This window comes from Phyllobates terribilis, unplaced genomic scaffold (genome assembly GCF_046119375.1).
Source record: "Phyllobates terribilis strain yellow unplaced genomic scaffold, ASM4611937v1 Scaffold_3__8_contigs__length_932513732, whole genome shotgun sequence".
In the NCBI taxonomy this organism is placed as follows: Eukaryota; Metazoa; Chordata; class Amphibia; order Anura; family Dendrobatidae; genus Phyllobates; species Phyllobates terribilis.
In genome coordinates this window covers 730,133,243-730,159,084 of record NW_027362763.1, presented here as the reverse complement: position 1 = coordinate 730,159,084, position 25,842 = coordinate 730,133,243, and the positions used below count along the sequence as shown (strand labels likewise).

Below are 25,842 nucleotides of genomic sequence, written 5' to 3'. Positions count from 1 at the left end.
AAAGTCCAATTTATAAAAATATTATTATTTACATGATGCAATGCCATAAAGAAAAAAACAAATCGAAACGATAGAATTGCCATTTTTTTGGTCACCACACAATCCCCTAAAAATGCAATAAAAAGTGATTCAAATGTTGTATTTATTTAAAAATTGTATCAATAAAGATGTCAAAAAGCCTTCATACAGCTCTACTAAAATTAACCACTTAAAGCCACTTAACCACTAAAATACAAAAACAAATCATAGGTTCACACGAGTGTATTATTAGACTGAATGATGTCCTTGAAAAAGCATTTTTTTTCACTGACTGAATCTTCGTGTGAAAAAAATCGGGGCATTCACTTGTTTTTTTCGTGTGTTTTATGAGACTCACCCATTCAGGTTTTTGGGGGTGTAAAAAAATTGAATTCCATATGGAGCCGCAGTGTAGCATCCAATTTTTATAGATACATTGCAATTCTTCACGACATATGATGTACATTTACGTCATATGTTGTGTCCCTGTCTTTGATGCAAGTTCACATGACAAGCAGTATCTTTCTGAGCAAATGATGGCTGATTTAATCAGCCATCATGTGCTTTTAACAGCTGCGGGTCAGAGATTGACAGTGGAATTTAACACACATCCGCAGTTGGGCACGTCATTCCACCTGCCCATCGACGTACCCGTGGCCGTAACGTGATTGTAAGGTGATGGACAATTGAGAACACTCACACAGTTAATGCTAAACAGAGGCAGGGAAATTACACCAGCACGTGCAGGTGACCAGATTCAGCGATACAGTATTGGGATATCTGGCGATTGTCTGGCCCCAAATTATCGGGAAGGGAGTTTTTATACATTATTTAATACAAAAAACGGAGCATGGACCGCACTTCCAAAAAATCATACATTTGGTCTAATGCCTCTCAGCAAAAATATACACTACTGTTCAAAAGTTTGGGGTCATTTAGAAATGTCATTATTTTTGAAAAAAAAGCACATTTTTTTTCAATGAAGCCAACATTAAATGAATCAGAAATACACTCTATACATTGTTAATGTGATAAATGACTATTCTAGCTGCAAAACGTCTTGTTTTTATTGCAATATCTACATAGGTGTATAGAGGCCCATTTCCAACAACACCACTCCAGTTTTTTAATGGTACATTGTGTTTGCTAACTGCGTAAGAAGGCTAATGGATGTTTAGAAAACCCTAGAAAACCCTTGCACAAGTATGTTAGCCCAGCTGAAAACGGTTTGGCTGATTTGAGAAGCTATAAAATTGACCTTCCTTTGCGCTAGTTGAGAATCTGGAGCATTACATTTGTTTGTTCTATGAAACTCTCAAAATGGCCAGAAAAAGAGAACTTTCATGTGAAACTCGACAGTTTATTCTTGTTTTTAGAAATGAAGGCTATTCCATGCGAGAAATTGCCAAGAAACTGAAGATTTCCTACAACGGTGTGTACTACTCCCTTCAGAGGAGAGCACAAACAGGCTCTAACCAGAGTAGAAAGAGAAGTGGGAGGCCCCGCTGCACAACTGAGCAACAAGACAAGTACATTAGAGTCTCTAGTTTGAGAAATCGACGCCTCACAGCTCTTCAACTGACAGCTTCATTAAATAGTACACGCAAAACGCCAGTGTCAACATCTACAGTGACGACGCTACTTCGGGATGCTGACTTTCAGGGCAAAGTGGCAAAGAAAAATCCATATCTGAGACTGGTTAATAAAAGGAAAGGATTAATATGGGCAAAAGAACACAGACATTGGACAGAGGAAGATTGGAAAAAAGTTTTAGGGACAGAAGAATCAAAGTTTGAGGTGTTTAGATCACACAGAAGAACATTTATGAGACGCAGAACAACTGAAAAGATGCTGGAAGAGTGCCTGACGCCATCTGTCAAGCATGGTGGAGGTAATGTGATGGTCTGGGGTTGCTTTGGTGCCGGTAAAGTGGAAGATTTGTACAAGGTAAATGGGATTTTGAATAAGGAAGGCTATCACTCCATTTTGCAACGCCATGTCATACCCTGTGGACAGCGCTTGATTGGAGCCAATTTCATCCTACAACAGGACAATGACCCAAAGCACACCTCCAAATTATGCATGGACTATTTAGGGAAGAAGCAGGCAGCTGGTATTCTATCTGTAATGGAGTGGCCAGCGCAGTCAACCAGATCTCAACCCCATTGAGCCGTTGGGGGAGCAGCTTGACCGTATGGTACGCAAAAAGTGCCCATCAAGCCAATCCAACTTGTGGGAGGGGCTTCAGGAAGCATGGGGGGAAATTTCTCAAGATTACCTCAGCAAATTAACAGCTAGAATGCCAAGGGTCTGCAATGCTGTAATTGCTGCAAAGGGAGCATTCTTTGACGAAAGCAAAGTTTGAAGGAGAAAATTATTCTTTCTAATAAAAATCATAATCTTGCAATGTCTGGACTATATTTTCTAATCATTTTGCAACGCATTTGATAAAGTATGAGTTTTCATGGAAAACACAAAATTGTCTGGGTGACCCCAAACTTTTGAATGGTAGTGTACAGTCATGGCCAAAAGTTTTGAGAATGACACCAAAATGATATTTTCACATGATCTGCTGGCCTCTGGTTTTTATTAGTGTTTGTCTGATGTTTATATCACATACAGAAATATAATTGCAATCATATTATGAGTACCAATAGGTTATATTGACAGTTAGAATGAGTTAATGCAGCGAGTCAATATTTGCAGTGTTGCCCCTTCTTCTTCAAGACCTCTGTAATTCTCCCTGGCATGCTCTCAATCAACTTTTGGACCAAATCCTGACTGATAGCAGTCCATTCTTGCATAATCAATGCTTGCATTTTGCCAGAATTTGTTGGTTTTGGTTTGTCCACCCGTCTCTTGATGATTGACCACAAGTTCTCAATGGGATTAAGATCTGGGGAGTTTCCTGGCCATGGACCCAAAATCTCTATGTTTTGTTCCATGAGCCATTTAGTTATCACCTTTGCTTTATGGAAAGGTGCTCCATCATGCTGGAAAAGGAATTGTTGGGCGCCAAACTGCTCTTGGACGGTTGGGAGAAGTTGCTCTTGGAGGACATTCTGGTACCATTCTTTATTCATGGCTGTGTTTTTAGGCAAGACTGTGAGTGAGCCGATTCCCTTGGCTGAGAAGCAACCCCACACATGAATGGTTTCAGGATGCTTTACAGTTGGCATGAGACAAGACTGGTGGTAGCGCTCACCTCTTCTTTTCCGAATAAGCTGTTTTCCAGATGTCCCAAACAATCGAAAAGGGGATTCATCAGAGAAAATGACTTTGCCCCAGTCCTCAGCAGTCCACTCCCTGTACCTTTTGCAGAATATCAGTCGGTCCCTGATGTTTTTTCTGGAGAGAAGTGGCTTCTTTGCTGCCCTCCTTGAAACCAGCCCTTGCTCAAAGAGTCTCCGCCTCACAGTGCGTGCAGAAGCACTCACACCAGCCTGCTGCCATTCCTGAGCGAGCTCGGCACTGCTGGTAGTCCGATCCCGCAGCTGAAACAGTTTTAAGATACGGTCCTGGCGCTTGCTGGTCTTTCTTGGGCGCCCTGGAGCCTTTTTGACAACAATGGAAGCTCTCTCCTTGAAGTTCTTGATGATGCGATAGATTGTTGACTGAGGTGCAATCTTTGTAGCTGCGATACTCTTCCCTGTTAGGCCATTTTTGTGCAGTGCAATGATGGCTGCACGTGTTTCTTTAGAGATAACCATGGCTAACTGAAGAGAAACAATGATACCAAGAACCAGACTCCTTTTAAAGTGTCCAGTGATGTCATTCTTACTTAATCATGACTGATTGATCGCCAGCCCTGTCCTCATCAACACCCACACCTGTGTTAATGGATCAATCACTAAAACGATGTTAGCTGCTCCTTTTAAGGCAGGACTGCAATGATGTTGAAATGTGTTTTGGGGGTTAAAGTTAATTTTCTGGGCAAATATTGACTTTGCAAGTACAGTAATTGCTGTTAAGCTGATCACTCTTTGACATTCAGGAGTATATGCAAATTGCCATTACAAAAAATGAAGCAGTAAACTTTGGAAAAATTACTATTTGTCTCATTCTCAATACTTTTGGCCATGACTGTATATAACTGAACATGAGGTCCTTAGTTTAACATTCTGATCAGACTGTATGAAGCTCACTACCACGTCACGGTAAACCTCGTAGTGAGAGAGCTTGAGGACGGTGAGTAGAAATGCTCCTTTCATGAGGTGTTGGTGCAGTGTGTCTGCCATTGTTGCTGTGGTTTTGTGCTTGTGGGGTGGCGTGGCCTGGAGTCATGGAGACTCAGTCTTGCAGCATGGGTGCTGTGAGGCACCAGGGCGCCCGCCATGCTGATGCATTGCCGCCGTGGTTGTGGTTGGCGCTCGGTTCCACTCCTTTTAGGCAGGAAATGTTAGGACTCACTAAGAGACGCAGCTCCTTTTAGGCAGGAAATGTTAGGACTCACTAAATTTTTAAAAATATTAAAAAAATCACAAGTTCAAATCACCCCCTTTTGCCCCATTAAAAACAAAATAATTAAAAAAAATACACATATTTGGTATCGCTGTGTAAAAGTCTGATCTATTAAAATATAAAGTAAGTTTAATACGATTGGTAAACAGCGTAATGAGAAGAAAAATCATCAAAATGCCAAAATTAAGTTTTTTTGGCATGCACAACATTGCAATAAAAGGTGATCAAAACATTGCATCTACTCCAAAATCAGTAAAAATGTCTGCTCAAGGTGCAAAAAATAAACCCTCACGCAGCAATATATCCCGAAAATGTAAAGCGTTACGGGTCTTGGAAAATGATGACACAAGCAAAGTTTTTGTTTTGTTGGTTTTTTTTACAAATTTCCCAAAAAATTTTTTACGACTAACGATAAATTTTAAAAAAAGCTATGCATGTTTGGTATCTGCATAATTGTACAGACCTGGAGAATCATATTGCCAGGTCAGATTTACCATTAAGTAAATATTGTAAATAAAAAAAAAATTCAACGCACTTGAAATATTTTTCCCACTTTCCAGTGCATCACATGGTAAAATGAATGACGTCATTCAAAAATACAACTCGTCACGCAAAGAACAAGTCCTCATACGGCTATGGGGATAGAAAAATAAAAAAGTTATGGCTCTTGGAAGAATGGCAGGAAAAAACGAAAACGAAAAAATGGAAAAGCACCCAGGGGGTGAAGGGGTTAACATAAGAAATTTAATTTGTTCTTTTAAATTAGTCTTCTTAAATTTGCTCTCATTAAATTCTTAACAACTGCTGATGGTAAAATAAAATAAGTTATAACTCTTGGAAGAGGGGAAGGAAAAAATGCGTTAAAAGGAAAATCACCCAGATTTGAAGGGGATAATATTGACGCGGGTATAGGGGAAATAGCCAAAGTTGGGTTTTTTTGCAAACTGAATTTCTGTCCGGCGAGTATTAGAAACTGGGAGTAAAAAAAAAAAAGGAAAAGTGTTTACAAAGCCATTTACTGCTTAGCGAGTCCTGTCAGTGTTAATGTGACCCTTGCATTTTTCACGCTTTAGGAAACTTTTCAGAAATGGATTTGAAGAAATACAAAACTGTGCGTTCAACGGCACAAAGCTGGATCAATTGTAGGTATAATTATTTTACTCTGTAGAGACTGTGCGTGGAGGTTTAACTCTGTGTACGCTGCTCACTGATCTAATTTACTAATGTTGTTATTTACTGGACCAATGACACCAAGGATATGTGCACGACGACGTCTTTTTCAGGCAGGCGATCCCGCTGAGTTTTTCGAGAGGAAGATGTTTAAAAAAACACTGCTTTTTTTTTTTTTCCTGAAGCTTCTTTTTTAGCACCTTCAGGCTATGTTCACACTAGGCGTTTTTTCAGCATCTGTTTTATGCAAATTTTCAGCTGCGCTTTACAGTACATTACCAGCAAAGTCTATGAGATTTCAGAAATCTCATGCACACATATTGGTTTTTGTGTCCTCAGTATTTTGTACTTTGTATGGTTTTTTGCACAATAGAGCATGTCGCTTCCTTCAGCGTTTTTTCAGCGTTTTTCACCCATTGAAAGTAATGGGTGGTGAAAAAAACGCTGAAAAAACACTGCAAAAAATGCAGGTATCAGGTTTTGCAGCGCTTTTTGTGCCAAAACCCGATTAAATAAAATCTTTTTTTTTTTGCAATAAACTTTATCAGCATGCACAAGAGACAAATGTAGCGTGACAAAAACGCACCAAAACCTGCATTTTTTGTCGCAACTTCTTTCCTACCAAGAGATCAAGTGTTGCTGCAGAAAAAAAACGCCTACCTGAACATGTTTTTGACCACCAGTGTTTTTTTTGGGGGGGGGGTGGGGGTTGAGTGTTTTTCCAGTGTTTTCCAGATGGTTTTTAATTCAGCAAAGAAGAAACTGCTAGTGATTTTTCAATCAAAACTGCTGGAAAAAACGATTAAAAATGTCAAGGTATCTTTTGTGCCTTCCCATTGACTTGTATTGTAAAATATAGCGCGGCTTCAGAGCAGAAGACACCTGATAAATTGTCCCCGCTCACTTCTTTTAGCTGCTTGGAGTCTTTGGAGAGCTGAAGTGGTTAAAAGACACTCAAAAGACTGAACATATGAACAGCGAGGCATTTTTACATAAATAAAGCAAATGTTGATTCTTTTAAGCACTTTTTGGGCTTTTTATCAGGCGGGCTTGATGAGGAGATGGGCTGAAGTCAGACACTCCTGATTCATGAAGAAGCATACCCCTCTTGATAAATCAGGAGCATAGGACGAGTGCTGTGCACCACCATGTTTGCCTCGTCACAAATCTTACTTAAACCCCTATTAGAGTAAGATCTGTGGCATAGTAAATGCCACCACTCGTCATGAATTTGCACATCTTGGATTCACTCCTGGCTTTAAAGGAAACCTGCCAGCTGGTTTTTAGACCCCAAAGTAACGTCCTCACAGTAAAGTACCTGTAATGCTGATTATTTCCATACCTTTATATTATAAGTCTGTTTCTTCGTTATCTCATGATCCATATGCAAATTCTCATGCAAATAAACTCATAATTTAAGGGGGGTTGGCTAGCACTTACAGCTCTCTGGTTACTCTTCCTCTTTCACTTTCCGACACCGGCCTTCTGTCAGTGATTGACAGGTCACTCTTCTCTGTTATCTGCTCTCTCGGCCAACATCTTTCACAGGTGCTGTCATTCCCAACAACGGCATGATGATGTTACGAGAACCAGACTATCCATCTGTGCATGGGCCACAACAGGAATCTGAACAACATCTCAGGCAGGAGAGCAACTCACAGAGATTGACATCTCGGGCATGCGCCATCATTCCTGGGGCGGCGCATGTGCATATGGATAGTCCGGTTCTCACAATGTCAGCCCAAATTATCCCGCCCCAGGAAATGACGTCTGCATTATTCTCATTTGCATAAGAATTTGCGGATGGATTACGAGACAATGGACACATGGACTTATAATATAAAGGTATGGAAGTAGCTTTGTCTGTTATATCCTGCATTTGGCTCAATTTATAATTATCTGATAAAGAAAGATGAGTAGAGGCCTTTCCCATCTGCTTCACACCTGAATGCATTTGCTAGCATATATATTGTGAGTAGTGTTGAGCCACCCCCATAGTGTTCGGGTTCAGTTCGGTTCGTCGAACACCGGGATGTTCGAGGAACTGTTCGTCGAACTGTTCGTCGAACACCTTAGAACACCGTCGAACACCGTTAAAACCAATGGCAGGCAAACAAAAACACATAGAAACACATAGAAAACACCTTCAAAGGTGTCCAAAAGCTGACAAACTGCTCAGAAGACGCTTTCTTTAAAAAAGCCGGCCGGCAATTCAGCAGCGGCATACACCGGTACCCGACAATTTAGACAAGAAGGAATAGAGCCTCACACATAGATTAGATAGATAGATAGATAGAAACATGTCAGTCACATATATATGAAGTACAGTGACAGTGTTGCTTACTGTACTTGTCATTTAGTGTAAAGGATTTATTAAAAAATATAATAGTGTTTTCATGCACTGTCTCTTTAAAAAAGCCGGCCGGCAATTCAGCAACTGTACCCGACAATTTATAACAGACAGAATAGAGCTTCACACATAGATTAGATAGATAGAAACATGTCAGTCACATATATATGAAGTACAGTGACAATGTTGCTTACTGTACTTGTCATTTAGTGTAAAGGATTTATTAAAAAAAATAATAGTGTTTTCATGCACCGTCTCTTTAAGAAAGCCGGCCGGCAATTCAGCATCTGTACCCGACAATTTATAACAGACAGAATAGAGCTTCACACATAGATTAGATAGATAGAAACATGTCAGTCACATATATATGAAGTACAGTGATAGTGTTGGTTGACGCGCCCCCTGGGCCAGTGCTGTTTGGGGATTACCCGGAGCCGGATCAGATGGGGGTTGTAGTCTCCGAGTGGCGGCGACCCGGTCCGTGCCCAGGGTGTCAAACTCAGTGTGTGGCAGTCTTTACAGATGTTATTAGTTGTTCTTAGTGTCGACTACGCCACCCGTTGATTTGCGGTCAAAAGGCCGCCGCTGCAGCAGGGTCCGCTGAGGCTGGTGGTATATGTGCAGCTGTGGTAGTATAACCCCCAACGGGAGGGGTATAGCCTCAGGGGGTCAGGTGTAGAGGATGGTGGTAGTGGTGGTGCAGTGTGGATGGTAAGAAGACTCAGAGTCGGGCTGTGCAGTTCAGGGTTTTTACTTACTGCTGTTCTGTTGGTCACTCTGGCCTTGAGTGACCGCCCGAGCCGTGCTGCGTCCACCAGGTCCTGGACTCGGCCAACCCCCAAGCAATTCTGGAGCGTGGTCCTGAGCTCCCTTTCTGACTGTCCTCTCTACTGGCCGTTCCCACCAGGGGTCCACTTATGTCCGGCTCCCTCAGGTCTCCTGTTGGGTGAACCTTCTTTGGCTTCTCTGACCCTATGCTCGGTGTGCCTTCTTAGTGGACTTGGTGAGGGGCTGCTCCACATGTAATGTCGCAGCCTCCTGTTCTTAGTTGAGGGTAGTTTCTCTCCTCCACTAATTTGGGATCCGGTTCCCTTGCGTGCCAACCCTTCACCCTTCTGGTTGTATACTGGGTTCTTGGGGTTCCTTCTTCTCCCCCTCTGGGTCCTTCTCTTCTCCTCTCTCTCTTCTCTCTGCAGGCGCTCCTGGACCTCTCTCAGGACTGACTGACCCTCTACAGAAGACTGACCCTGATCTAAGATGGTGCCCACCTTATATACTCCCTCTATGTGTGAGCTCAGGTGACCAGCACCCAATGAGCTCCTAGCCTTACCCAAACTGCTCCCCCTATCTGCCCCTACACTACTGGGATGTTTCCTGAGTGAACCCGAGTTTCCTGAGTGAACCCCATGAGGTCTCCTCCGGTGGGGTCCCACTCGAACTGCGCTTCTTCCAGCGGGAGCGGGGTCCTCTTAACGGGCTTCGGAGCCGGAATCAGGGGCTCGCACAGGGGCCTTGCTTTTTGGAGTTCCAGTTGGTAGTACTCCGGTGGCCATCTAAAGGGCTGCCCATCCGGGCACGTATGCTGGGCAAATAGGTCTTCACCCAGGTGTGGCGCTGTGGATGTTGAGGGCGCGGTGGTGGTAGCGGCGCCCGGGTTCGCCAGGCCTTGCGACCAGGCCTGGGGTACCCTGAACGTAAAGGGCACCGTGAAGACGGCGGCGCCCGGGGTTACTTGGCCCAGCGACCAGGCCGGTGGCTCAGTGGAGGTAGAGGGCGCTGTTGGTACTGCGGCGCCCGGGGGTACTAGACCTTGCGACCAGGCCGGTGGTGTTTCCTGCTTTGCCGCGCTCAGGGTTGAGGCGCGTGACGTCACAGGGGTCGCGGCCGCGGCTTCTGCTTGAGGCCTTGTCTGGAGCGGTGACGATGCAGCGACGGGCACGGCAGGGGGAATTTCGGGCTCTGCGACGGGGAGCTGGGGTAGGCACGCGGTTTCTCGGCTCGGGGTAGTGAAGTCCCCTTTACCTGCCTCCATCTGTTCAGCTCCCTCTTCGGCGCCGTCTCCGGCCTTCACTCCTCCTGCACCATCCTCAGAGGCGGTCTGTCTCCTCGTCTCGGGTGGCGTGCTTCGCTGGCGGGTTCTTGCCTGCAGGGCCATCTCTCGGCTCCACTCCGTCAGCGTCTCTCGCTGCACCTGGGCCATCCTCCATGCGAGGCGCTCCAGCGCGGTCTGCGCACACTCCCGGTCTCGGGGGAGCTGTGCCAGGATCTCCACTAAGCCTAGTGGGGTTGTTGCTTGCAGCAGGCTCCTGACCACAGGGTCGGTGCTGCCTGACTCTCCTTCCATCTCCGGGTACGACTTCTCCGGAGTCCTCTCCAGACTTCTTGTCTCCGGGTGCGCTCTCTCCAGACTCCTCCAGGCTGCACCCATCTTCGCTCTCTTGTTCTGTCTCCGCCCACATTGAAGGTGGTCCCGGGGCAACTTTGTGATTGTCAGTTCCAGGGGCAGTTCTCTCACGCTGATGGACATTTCTAGCATCACAGTCTCCGTTGGTGGGGGCGGTTTCCGCTTTTGGCGCCATTCCTTGACCTGGCCCACGATGGGAGGTGACCTCTTGCCACCCTCTGGCACGCCCATAAAGGCGTCTGCTCTTCCAAGGCGGGAAATCTTCTGGAAATGGCGGGAATCGTCTCCCAGTGGCGGGAAACTCCGTGGATGGCGGGAAAAAGCTGCAGATGGCGGGCAACCGGCGGGAAACGATCCGTGATGGCGTCCCATGGCGGGGACCCTCTGGAACCGGCGGGAGACTTCTTCTTGAGGTAAATTTGAACTTTTCTTCAGGCACGCAGTACCCGGTGGTTGCGGGCACGAGATCCTGCCGACTACGCCAAAGTCGACGCGCCCCCTGGGCCAGTGCTGTTTGGGGATTACCCGGAGCCGGATCAGATGGGGGTTGTAGTCTCCGAGTGGCGGCGACCCGGTCCGTGCCCAGGGTGTCAAACTCAGTGTGTGGCAGTCTTTACAGATGTTATTAGTTGTTCTTAGTGTCGACTACGCCACCCGTTGATTTGCGGTCAAAAGGCCGCCGCTGCAGCAGGGTCCGCTGAGGCTGGTGGTATATGTGCAGCTGTGGTAGTATAACCCCCAACGGGAGGGGTATAGCCTCAGGGGGTCAGGTGTAGAGGATGGTGGTAGTGGTGGTGCAGTGTGGATGGTAAGAAGACTCAGAGTCGGGCTGTGCAGTTCAGGGTTTTTACTTACTGCTGTTCTGTTGGTCACTCTGGCCTTGAGTGACCGCCCGAGCCGTGCTGCGTCCACCAGGTCCTGGACTCGGCCAACCCCCAAGCAATTCTGGAGCGTGGTCCTGAGCTCCCTTTCTGACTGTCCTCTCTACTGGCCGTTCCCACCAGGGGTCCACTTATGTCCGGCTCCCTCGGGTCTCCTGTTGGGTGAACCTTCTTTGGCTTCCCTGACCCTATGCTCGGTGTGCCTTCTTAGTGGACTTGGTGAGGGGCTGCTCCACATGTAATGTCGCAGCCTCCGGTTCTTAGTTGAGGGTAGTTTCTCTCCTCCACTAATTTGGGATCTGGTTCCCTTGCGTGCCAACCCTTCACCCTTATGGTTGTATACTGGGTTCTTGGGGTTCCTTCTTCTCCCCCTCTGGGTCCTTCTCTTCTCCTCTCTCTCTTCTCTCTGCAGGCGCTCCTGGACCTCTCTCAGGACTGACTGACCCTCTACAGAAGACTGACCCCGATCTAAGATGGTGCCCACCTGATATACTCCCTCTATGTGTGAGCTCAGGTGACCAGCACCCAATGAGCTCCTAGCCTTACCCAAACTGCTCCCCCTATCTGCCCCTACACTACTGGGATGTTCCACCCCCCTCCCACTCCAGCCAGGGACAGACACTGTCGTACCTGCACATATACTGGTGGGAGCACCGTCGGTCTGTCCCCCGGAAATGGGATGTATGTAGTGTATGCAGCTATCTGAGCTCAGTCCCACACTCCATCCTTACCCGGGAGTGGAATACCACACCTCAGGCTTGAGGTGTAATACCCCTGTAGCAGCCGAGTCCTCAGGGTGCTACATGGTTACTGTACTTGTCATTTAGTATTAAAATAAAGGATTTATTATTAAAAAAAATTGGCATGGGGTTCCCCTTAATTTTAGTCTCTAGCGGAGGTTAAGCAGACAGCTGGGGCAGATGTTTGAAGCCTGGGAAGGGGGTAATACCCACGGAGCTTCCCAGGCTACTAATATCAGCCCCCAGCTGAATACATAGCCTTTACTAGCTATTAAAATGGGGGACCCCCCAAAAAAATGACGTGGGGTCCCCCCTAATTTAATAGCTAGCAAAGGCTAGGCAGACAGCTGGGGGCTGATATTAATAGCCCAGGAAGGGTGCCATGAATATTGGCCCCCTCCCAGGCTAGAAACACCAGCCATCAGCCGCCCCAGAAATGGCGCATTCATAGGATGCGCCAATTCTGGCACTTAGCCTCGCTCTTCCACGCTGCCCTGTAGCGGTGGCAGGGGGTAATAGGGCTGGGGTTGATGTCAGCTTATAATGCCAGCTGACATCAAGCCCAGGTTAGTAATGGAGAGGCGTCTATAAGACACCCCCATTACTAACCCCATAGTCAAAGTTAAAAGAAAACACAAACACCCAGAATAAAGTCCTTTAATTGAAATAAACACACAATCCTTTATTGTTCTAAATTAAACCATACTTACCGTCACGCCCATTCCAGCTGAAGCCAACGATCTCCTGCAATAAAAGAAAAATAATAAAGCAACATCATCCTTACCTTTCCATGGTTCCCACGACAGCTTCAGCTCTGCTACATCGAGATGACAGGCTGGACCGCAGCAGAACGCTGCCATCCAGCCTGTCATCCCGCAGACACTGAGAAGCGCAGGCTTGCTTGCGCTCTGCAGTGTCTGGCTGTGACGGCATAAAGATGAGACGAGTTCATGTCCAATGAACTCGGCGCACCTCATGCACGTCACTGACAGCGTGGGAAAATTCTCATGCTGAAGCGCTGAGTGCAGGAGAATTCTCCCACGCTGTCAGTGACGTGCATAAGGTGAGCTCATGTCCAATGAACTCAGCTCACCTCCTGCACGTCACTGACAGCGTGGGAGAATTCTCCTGCACTCAGCGCTTCAGTGTGAGAATTCTCCTACGCTGAAGCGCTGAGTGCAGGAGAATTTTCCCACGCTGTCAGTGACGTGCATGAGGTGAGCCGAGTTCATTGGACATTAACTCGGCTCATCTGGATGCCCTCACAGATAGACACTGTGGAGCGCAAGCAAGCCTGCGCTTCTCAGTGTCTGCGGGATGACAGGCTGGATGGCAGCGTTCTGCTGCGGTCCAGCCTGTCATCTCGATGTAGCAGAGCTGGAGCTGTCCTGGGAACCATGGAAAGGTAAGGATGATGTTGCTTTATTATTTTTCTTTTATTTCAGGAGATCGTTGGCTTCAGCTGGAATGGGTGTGATGGTAAGTATGGTTTAATTTAGAACAATAAAGAATTGTGTGTTTATTTCAATTAAAGGACTTTTTTCTGGGTGTTGTGTTTTTTTTAAATACTTTACTAGAAATTCATGGTGGTCATGTCTAATATTGGCGTGACCCCATGAATTTTGGGCTTAGGGCCAGCTGATAATGCCAAGCTGGCCCTAACCCCTTTATTACCCAGTGAGCCACCGCATCAGGGCCGTGGATGAGTTGGGTACAGCGCCAGAAGATGGCGCTTCTATGAACGCGCCATTTTCCGGGGTGGCTGCGGACTGCAATTTGCAGCGGGGGTGGCCCAGAAAGCTTGGGCCTCCCTGCGCTGCGGATTCCAGCCCCCAGCTGCATAGTTGTACCTGGCTGGACACAAAAACAGGGCGAAGCCCCACGTCAATTTTCTTTAAATTATTTCATGAAATAATTAAGAAAAAAAGGGCTTCCCTATATTGTTGTGTCCGGCCAGGTACAAATAGGCAGCTGGTGGTTGGGGGCAGCCCGTTCCTGCCTGCTGCACCTGACTGGACACAAATATAGTGCGAAGCCCCACGTCAATTTTTTTTTAATTATTTCATGAATTTCCTGAAATAATTTAAAAAAATTGAAGTGGGGCTTCGCACTATATTTGTGTCCAGCCAGGTACAGCAGGCAGGAATGGGCTGCCCCCAACCACCAGCTGCCTATTTGTACCTGGCCGGACACAACAATATAGGGAAGGCCTTTTTTTCTTAATTATTTCATGAATTTCATGAAATAATTAAAAAAATTTGAAGTGGGGCTTCGCACTATATTTGTGTCCAGCCAGGTACAGCAGGCAGGAACGGGCTGCCCCCAACCACCAGCTGACTATTTGTACCTGGCCGGACACAACAATATAGGGAAGGCCTTTTTTTCTTAATTATTTCATGAATTTCATGAAATAATTAAAAAAAAAATACGTGGGGCTTCGCCCTATTTTTGTGTCCAGCCAGGTACAACTAGGCAGCTGGGGGCTGGAATCTGCAGCGCAGGGAGGCCCAAGCTTTCTGGGCCCCCCCCCGCTGCAAATTGCAGTCCGCAGCCACCCCGGAAAATGGCGCGTTCATAGAAGCGCCATCTTCTGGCGCTGTACCCAACTCATCCAGGGCCCTGGTGCGGTGGCTCACTGGGTAATAAAGGGGTTAGGGCCAGCTTGGTATTATCAGCTGGCCCCAAGCCCAAAATTCATGGGGTCACGCCAGTATTAGACATGACCGCCATGAATTTCTAGTAAAGTATTTAAAAAAACACAACACCCAGAATAAAGTCCTTTAATTGAAATAAACACACAATTCTTTATTGTTCTAAATTAAACCATACTTACCGTCACGCCCATTCCAGCTGAAGCCAACGATCTCCTGCAATAAAAGAAAAATAATAAAGCAACCTCATCCTTACCTTTCCATGGTTCCCACGACAGCTTCAGCTCTGCTACATCGAGATGACAGGCTGGACCGCAGCAGAACGCCGCCATCCAGCCTATCATCCCGCAGACACTGAGAAGAGCAGGCTTGCTAGCGCTCCACATTGTCTCTCTGTGACGGCATAAAGATGAGCCGAGGTCATGTCCAATGAACTCGGCTCACCTCATGCACGTCACTGACAGCGTGGGAAAATTCTCACGCTGAAGTGCTAAGTGCAGGAGAATTCTCCCACGCTGTCAGTGACGTGCATGAGGTGAGCTCATGTCCAATGAACTCAGCTCACCTCATGCACGTCACTGACAGCGTGGGAAAATTCTCCTGCACTCAGCGCTTCAGCGTGAGAATTCTCCCACGCTGTCAGTGACGTGCATGAGGTGAGCCGAGTTCATTGGACATGACCTCGGCTCATCTTTATGCCGTCACAGAGAGACAATGTGGAGCGCAAGCAAGCCTGCTCTTCTCAGTGTCTGCGGGATGACAGGCTGGATGGCGGCGTTCTGCTGCGGTCCAGCCTGTCATCTCGATGTAGCAGAGCTGAAGCTGTCGTGGGAACCATGGAAAGGTAAGGATGAGGTTGCTTTATTATTTTTCTTTTATTACAGGAGATCGTTGGCTTCAGCTGGAATGGGCGTGACGGTAAGTATGGTTTAATTTAGAACAATAAAGAATTGTGTCTTTATTTCAATTAAAGGACTTTATTCTGGGTGTTTGTGTTTTTTTTAACTTTGACTATGGGGTTAGTAATGGGGGTGTCTTATAGACGCCTCTCCATTACTAACCTGGGCTTGATGTCAGCTGGCATTATAAGCTGACATCAACCCCAGCCCTATTACCCCCTGCCACCGCACCAGGGCAGCGTGGAAGAGCGAGGCTAAGTGCCAGAATTGGCGCATCCTATGAATGCGCCATTTCTGGGGCGGCTGACGGCTGGTGTTTCTAGCCTGGGAGGGGGCCAATATTCATGGCTCTCTTCCTGGGCTATTAATATCAGCCCCCAGCTGTCTGCCTAGCCTTTGCTAGCTATTAAATTAGGGGGGACCCCATGTCATTTTTTGGGGGGGGTCCCCCATTTTAATAGCTAGTAAAGGCTATGTATTCAGCTGGGGGCTGATATTAGTAGCCTGGGAAGCTCCGTGGGTATTACCCCCTTCCCAGGCTTCAAACATCTGCCCCAGCTGTCTGCTTAACCTCCGCTAGAGCCTAAAATTAAGGGGAACCCCACGCCAATTTTTTTAATAATAAATCCTTTATTTTAATACTAAATGACAAGTACAGTAACCAACACTATCACTGTACTTCATATATATGTGACTGACATGTTTCTATCTATCTAATCTATGTGTGATGCTCTATTCTGTCTGTTATAAATTGTCGGGTACAGATGCTGAATTGCCGGCCGGCTTCTTTAAAGAGACGGTGCACGAAAACACTATTATTTTTTTTAATAAATCCTTTACACTAAATGACAAGTACAGTAAGCAACACTGTCACTGTACTTCATATATATGTGACTGACCTGTTTCTATCTATCTAATCTATGTGTGATGCTCTATTCTGTCTGTTATAAATTGTCGGGTACAGATGCTGAATTGCCGGCCGGCTTTCTTAAAGAGACGGTGCATGAAAACACTATTATTTTTTTTAATAAATCCTTTACACTAAATGACAAGTACAGTAAGCAACACTGTCACTGTACTTCATATATATGTGACTGACATGTTTCTATCTATCTAATCTATGTGTGATGCTCTATTCCTTCTATTCTAAATTCTCGGGTACAGATGCTGAATTGCCGGCCGGCTTTTTTAAAGAGACGGTGCATGAAAACACTATTATTTTTTTTGATAAATCCTTTACGCTAAATGACAAGTACAGTAAGCAGCACTTTCACTGTACTTCGTATATATGTGGCTGACATGTTTATATCTATCTAATCTATGTGTGATGCTCTATTCTTTCGGTTCTAAATTGTCGGGTACCGGTGTATGCCGCTGCTGAATTGCCTGCTTTTCATGTTTCACTGTTGGCACTGTTCCCATTGATTTGGGCAATCACTGTAATGCCACAACCACCATGGCTGTGGCATTACAGTGAGTGGCAGACAATCCCTGCATGATTGGTGCTCTAAATAGCGCCAGACATGCAGGACACGCTTTTGGTGCACGAACAGTTATCGAACATAACCTCGAACAGCCGAATTTTTTGCAAATCGTTGGGGTTCGTCGAACAACTCGAACACCGCCCAAAACAGCTCGAATTTGAGATTGGCGAACAGTTCTAGTCGAACAACGCTCATCTCTGATTGTGAGTAGTGAGTCTGCTGACATAGTCTGCGCAGTGTATCATGCAAGTGTATCAGACAAATGTGATGCATGAACTTGACCTGAATTGAACCTGAATGGAACTGACGGTAACTGGATACACAGACAAAGTAAACAATGTTTCTGTTTGTTTTCACTCTCTCTCCTATAGTCCTCCACTTTCTACTAACCCCTCTAATCCCTACACCCAGCAAGGAACTGGTCATCTCTCCCTCCATCCTCCCCATCCATCCCACCTCCTCCTCAGAACTATTTCTCAACATTCAATCCTGTGTCTCCAAAAACAGACAGCCACCTCATGCACTCTCCTGCTCCCACCTGCTAACACTTTCCTTGCTCCTCCTCACTCCCGGCGATATCTCTCCAAATACTTGAACTCCCCATTACGTCCCCATAGTCACTTCCACCTCCTATCCGCAAACTATCACAAACTCTCACAACCTTTCTAACCTTATACCCATCCACCCAGCCCTTGCTTCCCAAGTACCACTAACAGGAGCTCTATGGAACGCTCGCTCGGTCTGCAACAAACTTTCCTACATCCATGATTTTTTCATTACTAACAAACTTTTCTTCCACAGCATTACTGAAACCTGGCTCACCCTCTCTGACACAGCCTCTCCAGCTACACTTTCGTACGGTGGATTCCACCTTTTCCACACACCCCTGCCCTAGCAGCAAGCATGGTGGAGGAGTAGGTTTTCTCCTGTCAGATAACTGCTCCTTCACCCAAATCCCACTACCATCCTCCGTTACTCTCCCCTCTTTTGAGGTGCACTGTGTGCGCATCTACTCCCCCTCCAACCTCTACCTGGCTGTCATTTACCACCCCCCAGGGCCAGCCACCACTTTCTTCGACCACTTTACCACCTGGCTACTTCACTTCCTTACTGCTGACATCCTCACTATCATCATGAGCAACTTCAACATCCCCATTGACACGTCCCGCTTAGCTGTCTCTAAGCATCTATCTGTCACTTCCTCCTTCGGCCTTGCTCAATGGTCTTCTGCACCCACTCACAATGAGGGCCCCACATTGGACCTCATCTTCACCCACCTCTCTTCCCTATCTAACCTCTCTAACTCACCTCTCCCTCTTTCTGACCACAACTTACTTACATTCTCTGCCCTCTCCTCTCCAGGTCCACAATCCCCACTCCACAAACTTGCACACCCTCGCAGAAATCTCATACACCTCGACCTACACTCACTCTCTGAATCTCTTCTCCCTCTTACAGACATAAATTCCTTACACAATGCAGATGTTGCTTCCGCTTTATATAACACCACAACAGCTGCAGCTCTCAATTCAGTCGCTCCTCTCACACATACCAAAGCTCGCACAATCAGCAGGCAACCCTGGCACACCAACCTGACTAAAGAACTGAGACAGGCTTCCAGGGTTGCGGAGCAGAGATGGAAAAGGTCCCACTCTAATCAGCACTTCATCGCAGTCAAACAATCCCTCACTACTTTCAAGACCACCCTCACTGCAGCAAAACAAACCTACTTCTCATCTTTCATATCCTCCCTGTCTCACAACTCAAAACAGTTATTCCATACTTTCAATTCTCTCCTACATCCCCCAGCGCCTCCTCCCTCTCCTAACATCTCAGCCGTAAACTTTGCCTGATTCTTCAAGCAGAAGATTGACACCTTCAGACAAAGCTTTTGCCTAAAGTCCCCACAGCCCCCCCTCATATCTAATCAACCCTCCTCCACCAAATCCAGCTTCTCCACCATTATGGAAGATCAACTTTCCTCTTTACTCTCCAAATCACATCTCACCACCTGTGAACTTGACCCAATCCCATCCCACCTCATCCCTAACCTTACCACAGTCTTCATCCCAACCCTAACCCACCTTTTCAACCTGTCACTAACAACTGATGTCTTCCCCTCATCCCCATCCCTTGTAGATTGTAAGCTCACAAGGGCAGGGTCCACTTCCCTCTGTATCAGTCTATCATTGTTAGTTTGTTTACTGTAAGTGATATCTGTATTTGGCATGTAACCCCTTCTTATGTACAGCACCATGGAATCAATGGCACTATATAAATAAATAATAATAATAATTCTTCAAACATGCCTCGATCACACCCATCTTCAAAAAGCCCTCCCTTGACCCATCCTCTCTGACTATAGCCATATCACTTCTCCCCTATGCCTCAAAACTATCATCATCATTACAGGTACTTTACTGTAAAAACGTTACTTTGGGATCTAAAAACTTGCTGAGAGGTTTCCTTTTAAAGAGTAACTAAACTTTCAAACTATCTATCCTTTGCGTCAGCATGACAATGGGTAACAATGGCAGCCAACAGTCTACTAAAAGCCCTTTTCCCGTGATCTTGACGCTCATAAGAAGCTCAGTCCTATAGTCGGTATTCATATCATATAGTTATTTTTACAATATACTGTAATACTAAAGCATAAGTGTATAGTGTATGGCTATGTGCACACGATGCAGAAATGCTCAGGATTTTTTCCTGAGCGTTTCTGCATCTCCCTGGCAGAAAAAAACGCATGCGGATTATACATGCGTTTTCCTGCCAGGGACATGCGGAAATGAAGCGGTTACCCACTGACATTTCCGTATGCGGATTGACAAGCGCTTTCCAAGCGATTAGCATCACTTGGAAAGTGCTTGAGACAACTAGGTCACACTATATAAATCCATGCAAACAGCATGGATTTATATAGTGTGACCCGAGAGAGTGGTAAAAATAAAAAAATAAATGTATACTTACCCTCCGATGGCCCCCGGTGTCCTGCTCACTCCGTTCTCCCTTGCCGGCAGTGGTGAATTGAAAGCGGCACGTGACCCTCCACATGACTCTGACGTCAGCGCAGGTCCTTCAACTCACTGCAAAGTGCCGGGAACGAAGCAGGAGCGGTGCGCGGGCCGACAGAAGGTAAGTATACATTTATTTTTTATTTTATTCTTGTTTTTACAGCTTTTTTATGGTACCTGGGTGTGGAGGAGAGTCTCATCTTCTCCACACTCGGGTACCATCCGCACATTAGAACGCGCCAATAACGCAAGTACAAATGCAGTCTTGCGGTATTGGCGCATTCTAATGCAAGTCAATGGCAGCGAAAACGCCGCGTTTCCGCAAAATTAATGGACATGCTGCGGATTTTTGAGCGCAGCATAAACGCTACGGAAAAATCCGCAGCATGGGCACAGCACATGCGGATTATCATTGGGGAACATTGCTGCCCTTCTACCATGCGTTTTTAATGCGTTTCCGCACCGTTTCCGCAGCTGCAAAAACGCTGCGGAAACGCATTAAAAACGCATCGTGTGCACACAGCCTATAAGTGATCACAGTTTTAATTTCCCTAGGGGGGGTTAAAAAAATATGTGAAAATTAGTAAACATTTCCCCAAAAAATATTAAAAAAGCATAAAAGTTTAAATTACCCACTTTCACCCCGTTACTGATTTTTTTAACACAGTAAAATGAAGAAAAAAATAAAAAAAACACTAAAAGTTTGGTATTGCCATAATCAAACTCACTTGTAGAATCAAGGTCATTTTTAACATTGAACACCATAAATGTGAAACCCACAAAACAATTGCAGAACTGGGTTAGTTTTTTTCACCATTTCACCCTTCTTTGAATTTTTTTTCCAGCTTTATAGTATATTGTATGGTAAAAACACTACTCATCCTGCAAAAAAAACCTCATGTAGCAAAAAAAAAAAAAAGGAAGTTGGAATATAAGGAGAGAAAAACAAAAGCATAAAAATGAAAAATGATTGTGTGATGTAGGGCCAGAGACCCTGATTCCAGCAATGTCTCATTTACTGGGTTCTTGCTGCAGTATTGAAAAAATCTTAGTTTTATCTGGTGCAGATCTGAATGCTGAGCTGAGTATAACCTGCCCCTACCACTGACTGGCAGCTTTCTATGTACACTTTGCATAGGCAAAACACTGCCAGATCATTGCATAAGCAAAACACTGCCAATCAGTGTTGGGGATGTGGTTGGACTACCTGGCAGCAGGTTACTAGTACTCTAGTGATAATCTCCTGCTGATAAAATATGTTATTTTCTTAAAACTACAGCAAGCAGCCCAGTAAGTAACATATCGCAGGAATCAGGGTCTCTGTCTCTACATTATTATGCTCTCTACAGTGCTGACAGATTCCCTTTAAGATAATAAGGGGACCCTTTATTAACTATGTCCAGTTTCAAGCCATGCCGTGTGCAGTAGTTTTGGATAAATCATGTAACAACCCAGGCGAAGTCACTTCACTCTAGGCACAATATTAGTATGCAGGATCTCATGACTATTAAAATTGAATTTCTATGGAGAAATGTAGTGTAATTAATATCTGTTGCATGCAGGTTCCTTAATGACAACAAAAATCTACAACGTTTCCATAATGATGCCTTAAAGGGAGCCACTGGACCAAATCTTTTGTAAGTACAATAGTCATTTAGTTTCTTCATTTCAGACATGTATTAATAATTCTAAAAAAAAATCATTTCTTCAATTAATACACTCCAAGAAAGTGAAATCAATTCAGCCGAGCACAGTACAGTTTATTAGTTTCTAGTCAGTAATTTAGTAATGTATGAGCATAATGAGCATCAATTAATAGGAGTTTTTCTATTCATTTTAAACTGAAAAGGTAGCAATAACGATTGTAAACCGTTAAAGGTTATTAAAAATTATTTCATTTGGAAGGAAATTTCTGGTTGTATTTTCTTAACACATACCTTTCCTTTTACACAAAACCTGTAGAAAAGTATGGCCCTCTTGCTTTTCATCATCATTCTGCCAGCACTATAGGTATAGCTATCCTTCCCCATCTTTCCCTGCATGTTCCGTGCACTCCATTTTCCAATGGCTTGCCTGGCCTGAAGTGAAAGCAGAGTGCAAAACCTCACTCTCACTTCTTGGATTGTTTTTTCAGAGCAAATATTGATGTAAAATACTGATATTGTGAGCATAGCTTAATGCTGATGCTCTGGAACTCCTGGTGCACTCTACTGGTATTGCATACTCAATCCTGTCTAGGCCCGTTACCTTCCGGAGTTATAAACTCTAGGCCTTACTACTAAGTGTCCTCTCCAGGAGCCTTCTCTGGAGAATCACTTTTCCTCATTTCTGCTTCAGATCACGCTATCTCTCCTGGTCTCCTCTCCCTTTAAGGACACCCAAGAATCCTTTTTCTATGCACTCTGGACCCTATCTCCTTTCCATTCAGCTTAGCCCCTCCCACTCGTACCAACCATTAACTCCTGATATACCTACTGTCAGCAATTCACAATATCAACATCATTAACACAAGTTAAAATTCACCTTATACATCACAATTCACATTATAATAACACTTGTTTCTTCAAGCGAGAACATGGGCAATATTTCCATCTCCTTACATAAGGGATGAAACTGGAGAACCTGGAGGAAACACAAACACGGGGAGAACATACAAACTCCTTGCAGATGCTGTCCTTGGTGGGATTTGAAGCCAGGACCCCAGCGCTGAAAAGCAACAGTGCTAACCACTGAGCCATTGTGCTGCCCATATCCTTTGGATAGGTCATCAATATCAGATTCGTGGGGGGGGTCTTACACTGAGCACCCCCTTCAATAGTCTAATATCAGGAGCTGGATGGAAACAGTGTACAGAGCAGCTTAACTCCATCACACTATTTAATGGCCATTACCTAGAACTATAGTTTAGCTCATATTAAAATTTAAAAGGCTGATTGATGGGTAGGGGTGTGACATGTTGGAACCCCATCTAATATTCGTGACCTATCTATTGGATAGGTCACCAATAACAGAACAAATGGACAACCACTTTAACAAGATGATGCAATTGCCGTATGTTTCGGACTATAAGACACACTTTTTTCCCTAAAAATTTTGGGGGAAAATTGGGGTGCGTCTTATAGACTGAATGTAGCTTACCGGGGGGGGGAGGCGATGGCAGAGTCGGACGATATTGCGGGCGATTCTGCGGGTCCTGCGCTTGGAGGAGGGGATGTCTGTGTAACATCCCTGGCGGGGTGCTGGCATGGCTTACCATCTCCCACTATGCAAGACCGCCAGCTTATCTATCAGTCCAGGCTGTGCACTATACTCCTTTACTTACTGTGTGCATGTCTCTTGTCTGCTGGCTTAGGGCGGCTGCGCTGGCACTTCCTGATTCTTAAAGTTACAGCGTGCACAGTCCTAATGCGTCCCCAGCCTATTGCTGTGAGTCACTGGATGCTTAAACCCCCTCCACCCAGTAGGAGGTGCCTGAGCAACACTTTCTTTCAGTGTGTTCTGTGAAACTGAGTTGCCAGGTCCTGTCCTGTATCTTGTCTATTTCCGCCACCCTGGGGGCTGAGTACCCAGGCCCGTTACCTGTATCTGTGACTTCTAGTCTTTTTCGCCACCCTGGGGGCTGCGTACCCAGGCCTGTTACCTGTATCTGTGACTTCTAGTCTTTTCCGCCACCCTGGGGGCTGTATGCCCAAGCTCATTCCTGTATCTCGTTCCAGTGTCAGTTCCTGTCTGAACTGTGTCCTAGCCCGTTACCTGTTTGTCTCTATGTCCGATCCTTCCCTTTTCCTGCAGTGTCTGAACCAGTACTTAACTCCTACTCGTTGTCTCTGTACTTCTGTTTGTGAGTTTTGTGTCCACTCGCTACTTCATTGCAAGTACCTTGTATGTATCTGGTTCTGCTTGTCCCGTTTCCCTGCCTCCGTACCTACCTCCTGTGTTCTAGCCATCTTCCTGTGTTTCCCGTTCTGTTCCATGTGAACAGAGCCCTGAACTGTCTGCCCGCACCTGTGGCTCTGCTCCGCTCTGCTCTGCTCCGCTTGTCCTCCGCACCTGCGGCTCTGCTCTGCTCCGCTTGTCCTCCGCACATGCGGCTCTGCTCCGCTCCACTTGTCCTCCACACCTGCGGCTCCGCTCTGCTCTGCTCCGCTTGTCCTCCGCACCTGCGGCTCTGCTCCGCTTGTCCTCCACACCTGCGTCTCTGCTCCGCTCCACTTGTCCTCCACACCTGCGGCTCCGCTCCGCTCTGCATCGCTTGTCCTCCGCACCTGCGGCTCTGCTCTGCTCCACTTGTCCTCTGCACCTGCAGCTCTGCTCCACTCTGCTCTGCTCCGCTTGTCCTCCGCACCTGCGGCTCTGCTCTGCTCCGCTTGTCCTCCGCATCTGCGGCTCTGCTCTGCTTTTCCTCCGCCCCTGCGGCTCTGCTCTGCTTCGCTTGTCCTCCGCACCTGCGGCTCTGCTCCGCTCTGCTCTGCTCCGCTTGTCCTCCGCACCTGTGGCACTGCTCCGCTCTGCTCCGCTTGTCCTCCGCACCTGCTGCTCCACTCCGCTCTGCTCCGCTTGTCCTCCGCACCTGCGGCACTGCTCCGCTCTGCTCTGCTCCGCTTGTCCCCCACACCTGCTGCTCCGCTCCGCTCTGCTCCGCTTGTCCTCCGCACCTGCGGCTCTGTTCCTGTATCCGAGTCTGTACTGATCCCTATCCAGCCTGTTTTCCTACCTGCCAGTACCGACCTGCCTGTATACCAGCCGTGCCTGCCAGTACCCGCCTGTCTGCATACCAGCCAAACCTGCCCGTTCCTGCATTCCCCGGTGTGGGTCAACAGCTGTGTGACCGGGGTCTGACCTGGAGTAGCACCTGGGCCACATCCCTCCTCGGACCACGGAGTCGATTAAGCCGCCGTGTGTTCGTGGTCGGATCTGGCGAGGCCCCTAGTCACGCCACTCAAGGCACTCCTCGGTTCGTTGGCCAGTGGGTCCACTAACCACGCTCACACCAGTCAGTCCGGGCGTGAGCGTAACAGTCTGGAGATGCGACGCTGCGTGTCCCAGCATGGTAAGAGGGAGTGCTTGACGGTCCACGGCGGTGCAGGGGCTCCATGAACATTTTGTGTAGGTCCGGAACCGCCACACTTCCATGTTCTCTATGCGGTGGACTCCGGGAAAATGGACGCTGGAGGCGGCGCCTGTGCAGATTGAGATGTCGGCACTAAGATCTTGGGATCTCAATCTGCGCAGGCGCTACCTCCAGTCCACCACATAGAGAACATGGAAGCAGTATTGCCCGACTCCTGCCGCTGAGCACTGCTGAGCAGCCCCTTCTCCCAGCCTGAGATATGTCGCACCTCTGAACACCTCCTGTGTCTCCGCTCCAACACCGCCATCGCCCCTTGCCGGTAAGCTGAATTCGGACTGTAAGACGGACCCCCATTTGACGAATTACATTTTATTTCCCCTATTTTCCTCCTGAAAATTTGGGGTGCATCTTATGGTCCGGTGCATCTTATAGTCTTCTATGTCATTTTTAAGAAATATTTATATTTTCCATGACATAAAGCAAAACAAAAAAATCAATTGAATCGTAAACCTCTGCTTTGTCTTGTTCATCTGTTATGCCTCCTGGAAATGTAGCACTGGTTATTATTATTCCCTTTGTAAAAAAAAACCGGGACTGTCACCACACAGTCATGGATCGGTCAGTGTGAGACATTGTAGAGATATACCACTTTAACCAAGGGAAATGGTACCATCAGTTTGTTCTAATACAAGGGATTTT

At 46.4% G+C, this 25,842-nt stretch overlaps 1 protein-coding gene across 1 annotated transcript in view; it reads left to right on the top strand.

Annotated features, from left to right (window-relative positions):
* Nucleotides 1-25,842, top strand: part of LHCGR (luteinizing hormone/choriogonadotropin receptor) — a 364,204-nt gene that overhangs the window by 280,373 nt on the left and 57,989 nt on the right. Inside the window, exons 7-8 of the mRNA XM_073672096.1 lie at nt 5,553-5,621; nt 21,635-21,709. Coding sequence (XP_073528197.1) covers nt 5,553-5,621; nt 21,635-21,709 — 144 coding nt within the window. The remainder of the gene's footprint in view (nt 1-5,552; nt 5,622-21,634; nt 21,710-25,842) is intronic.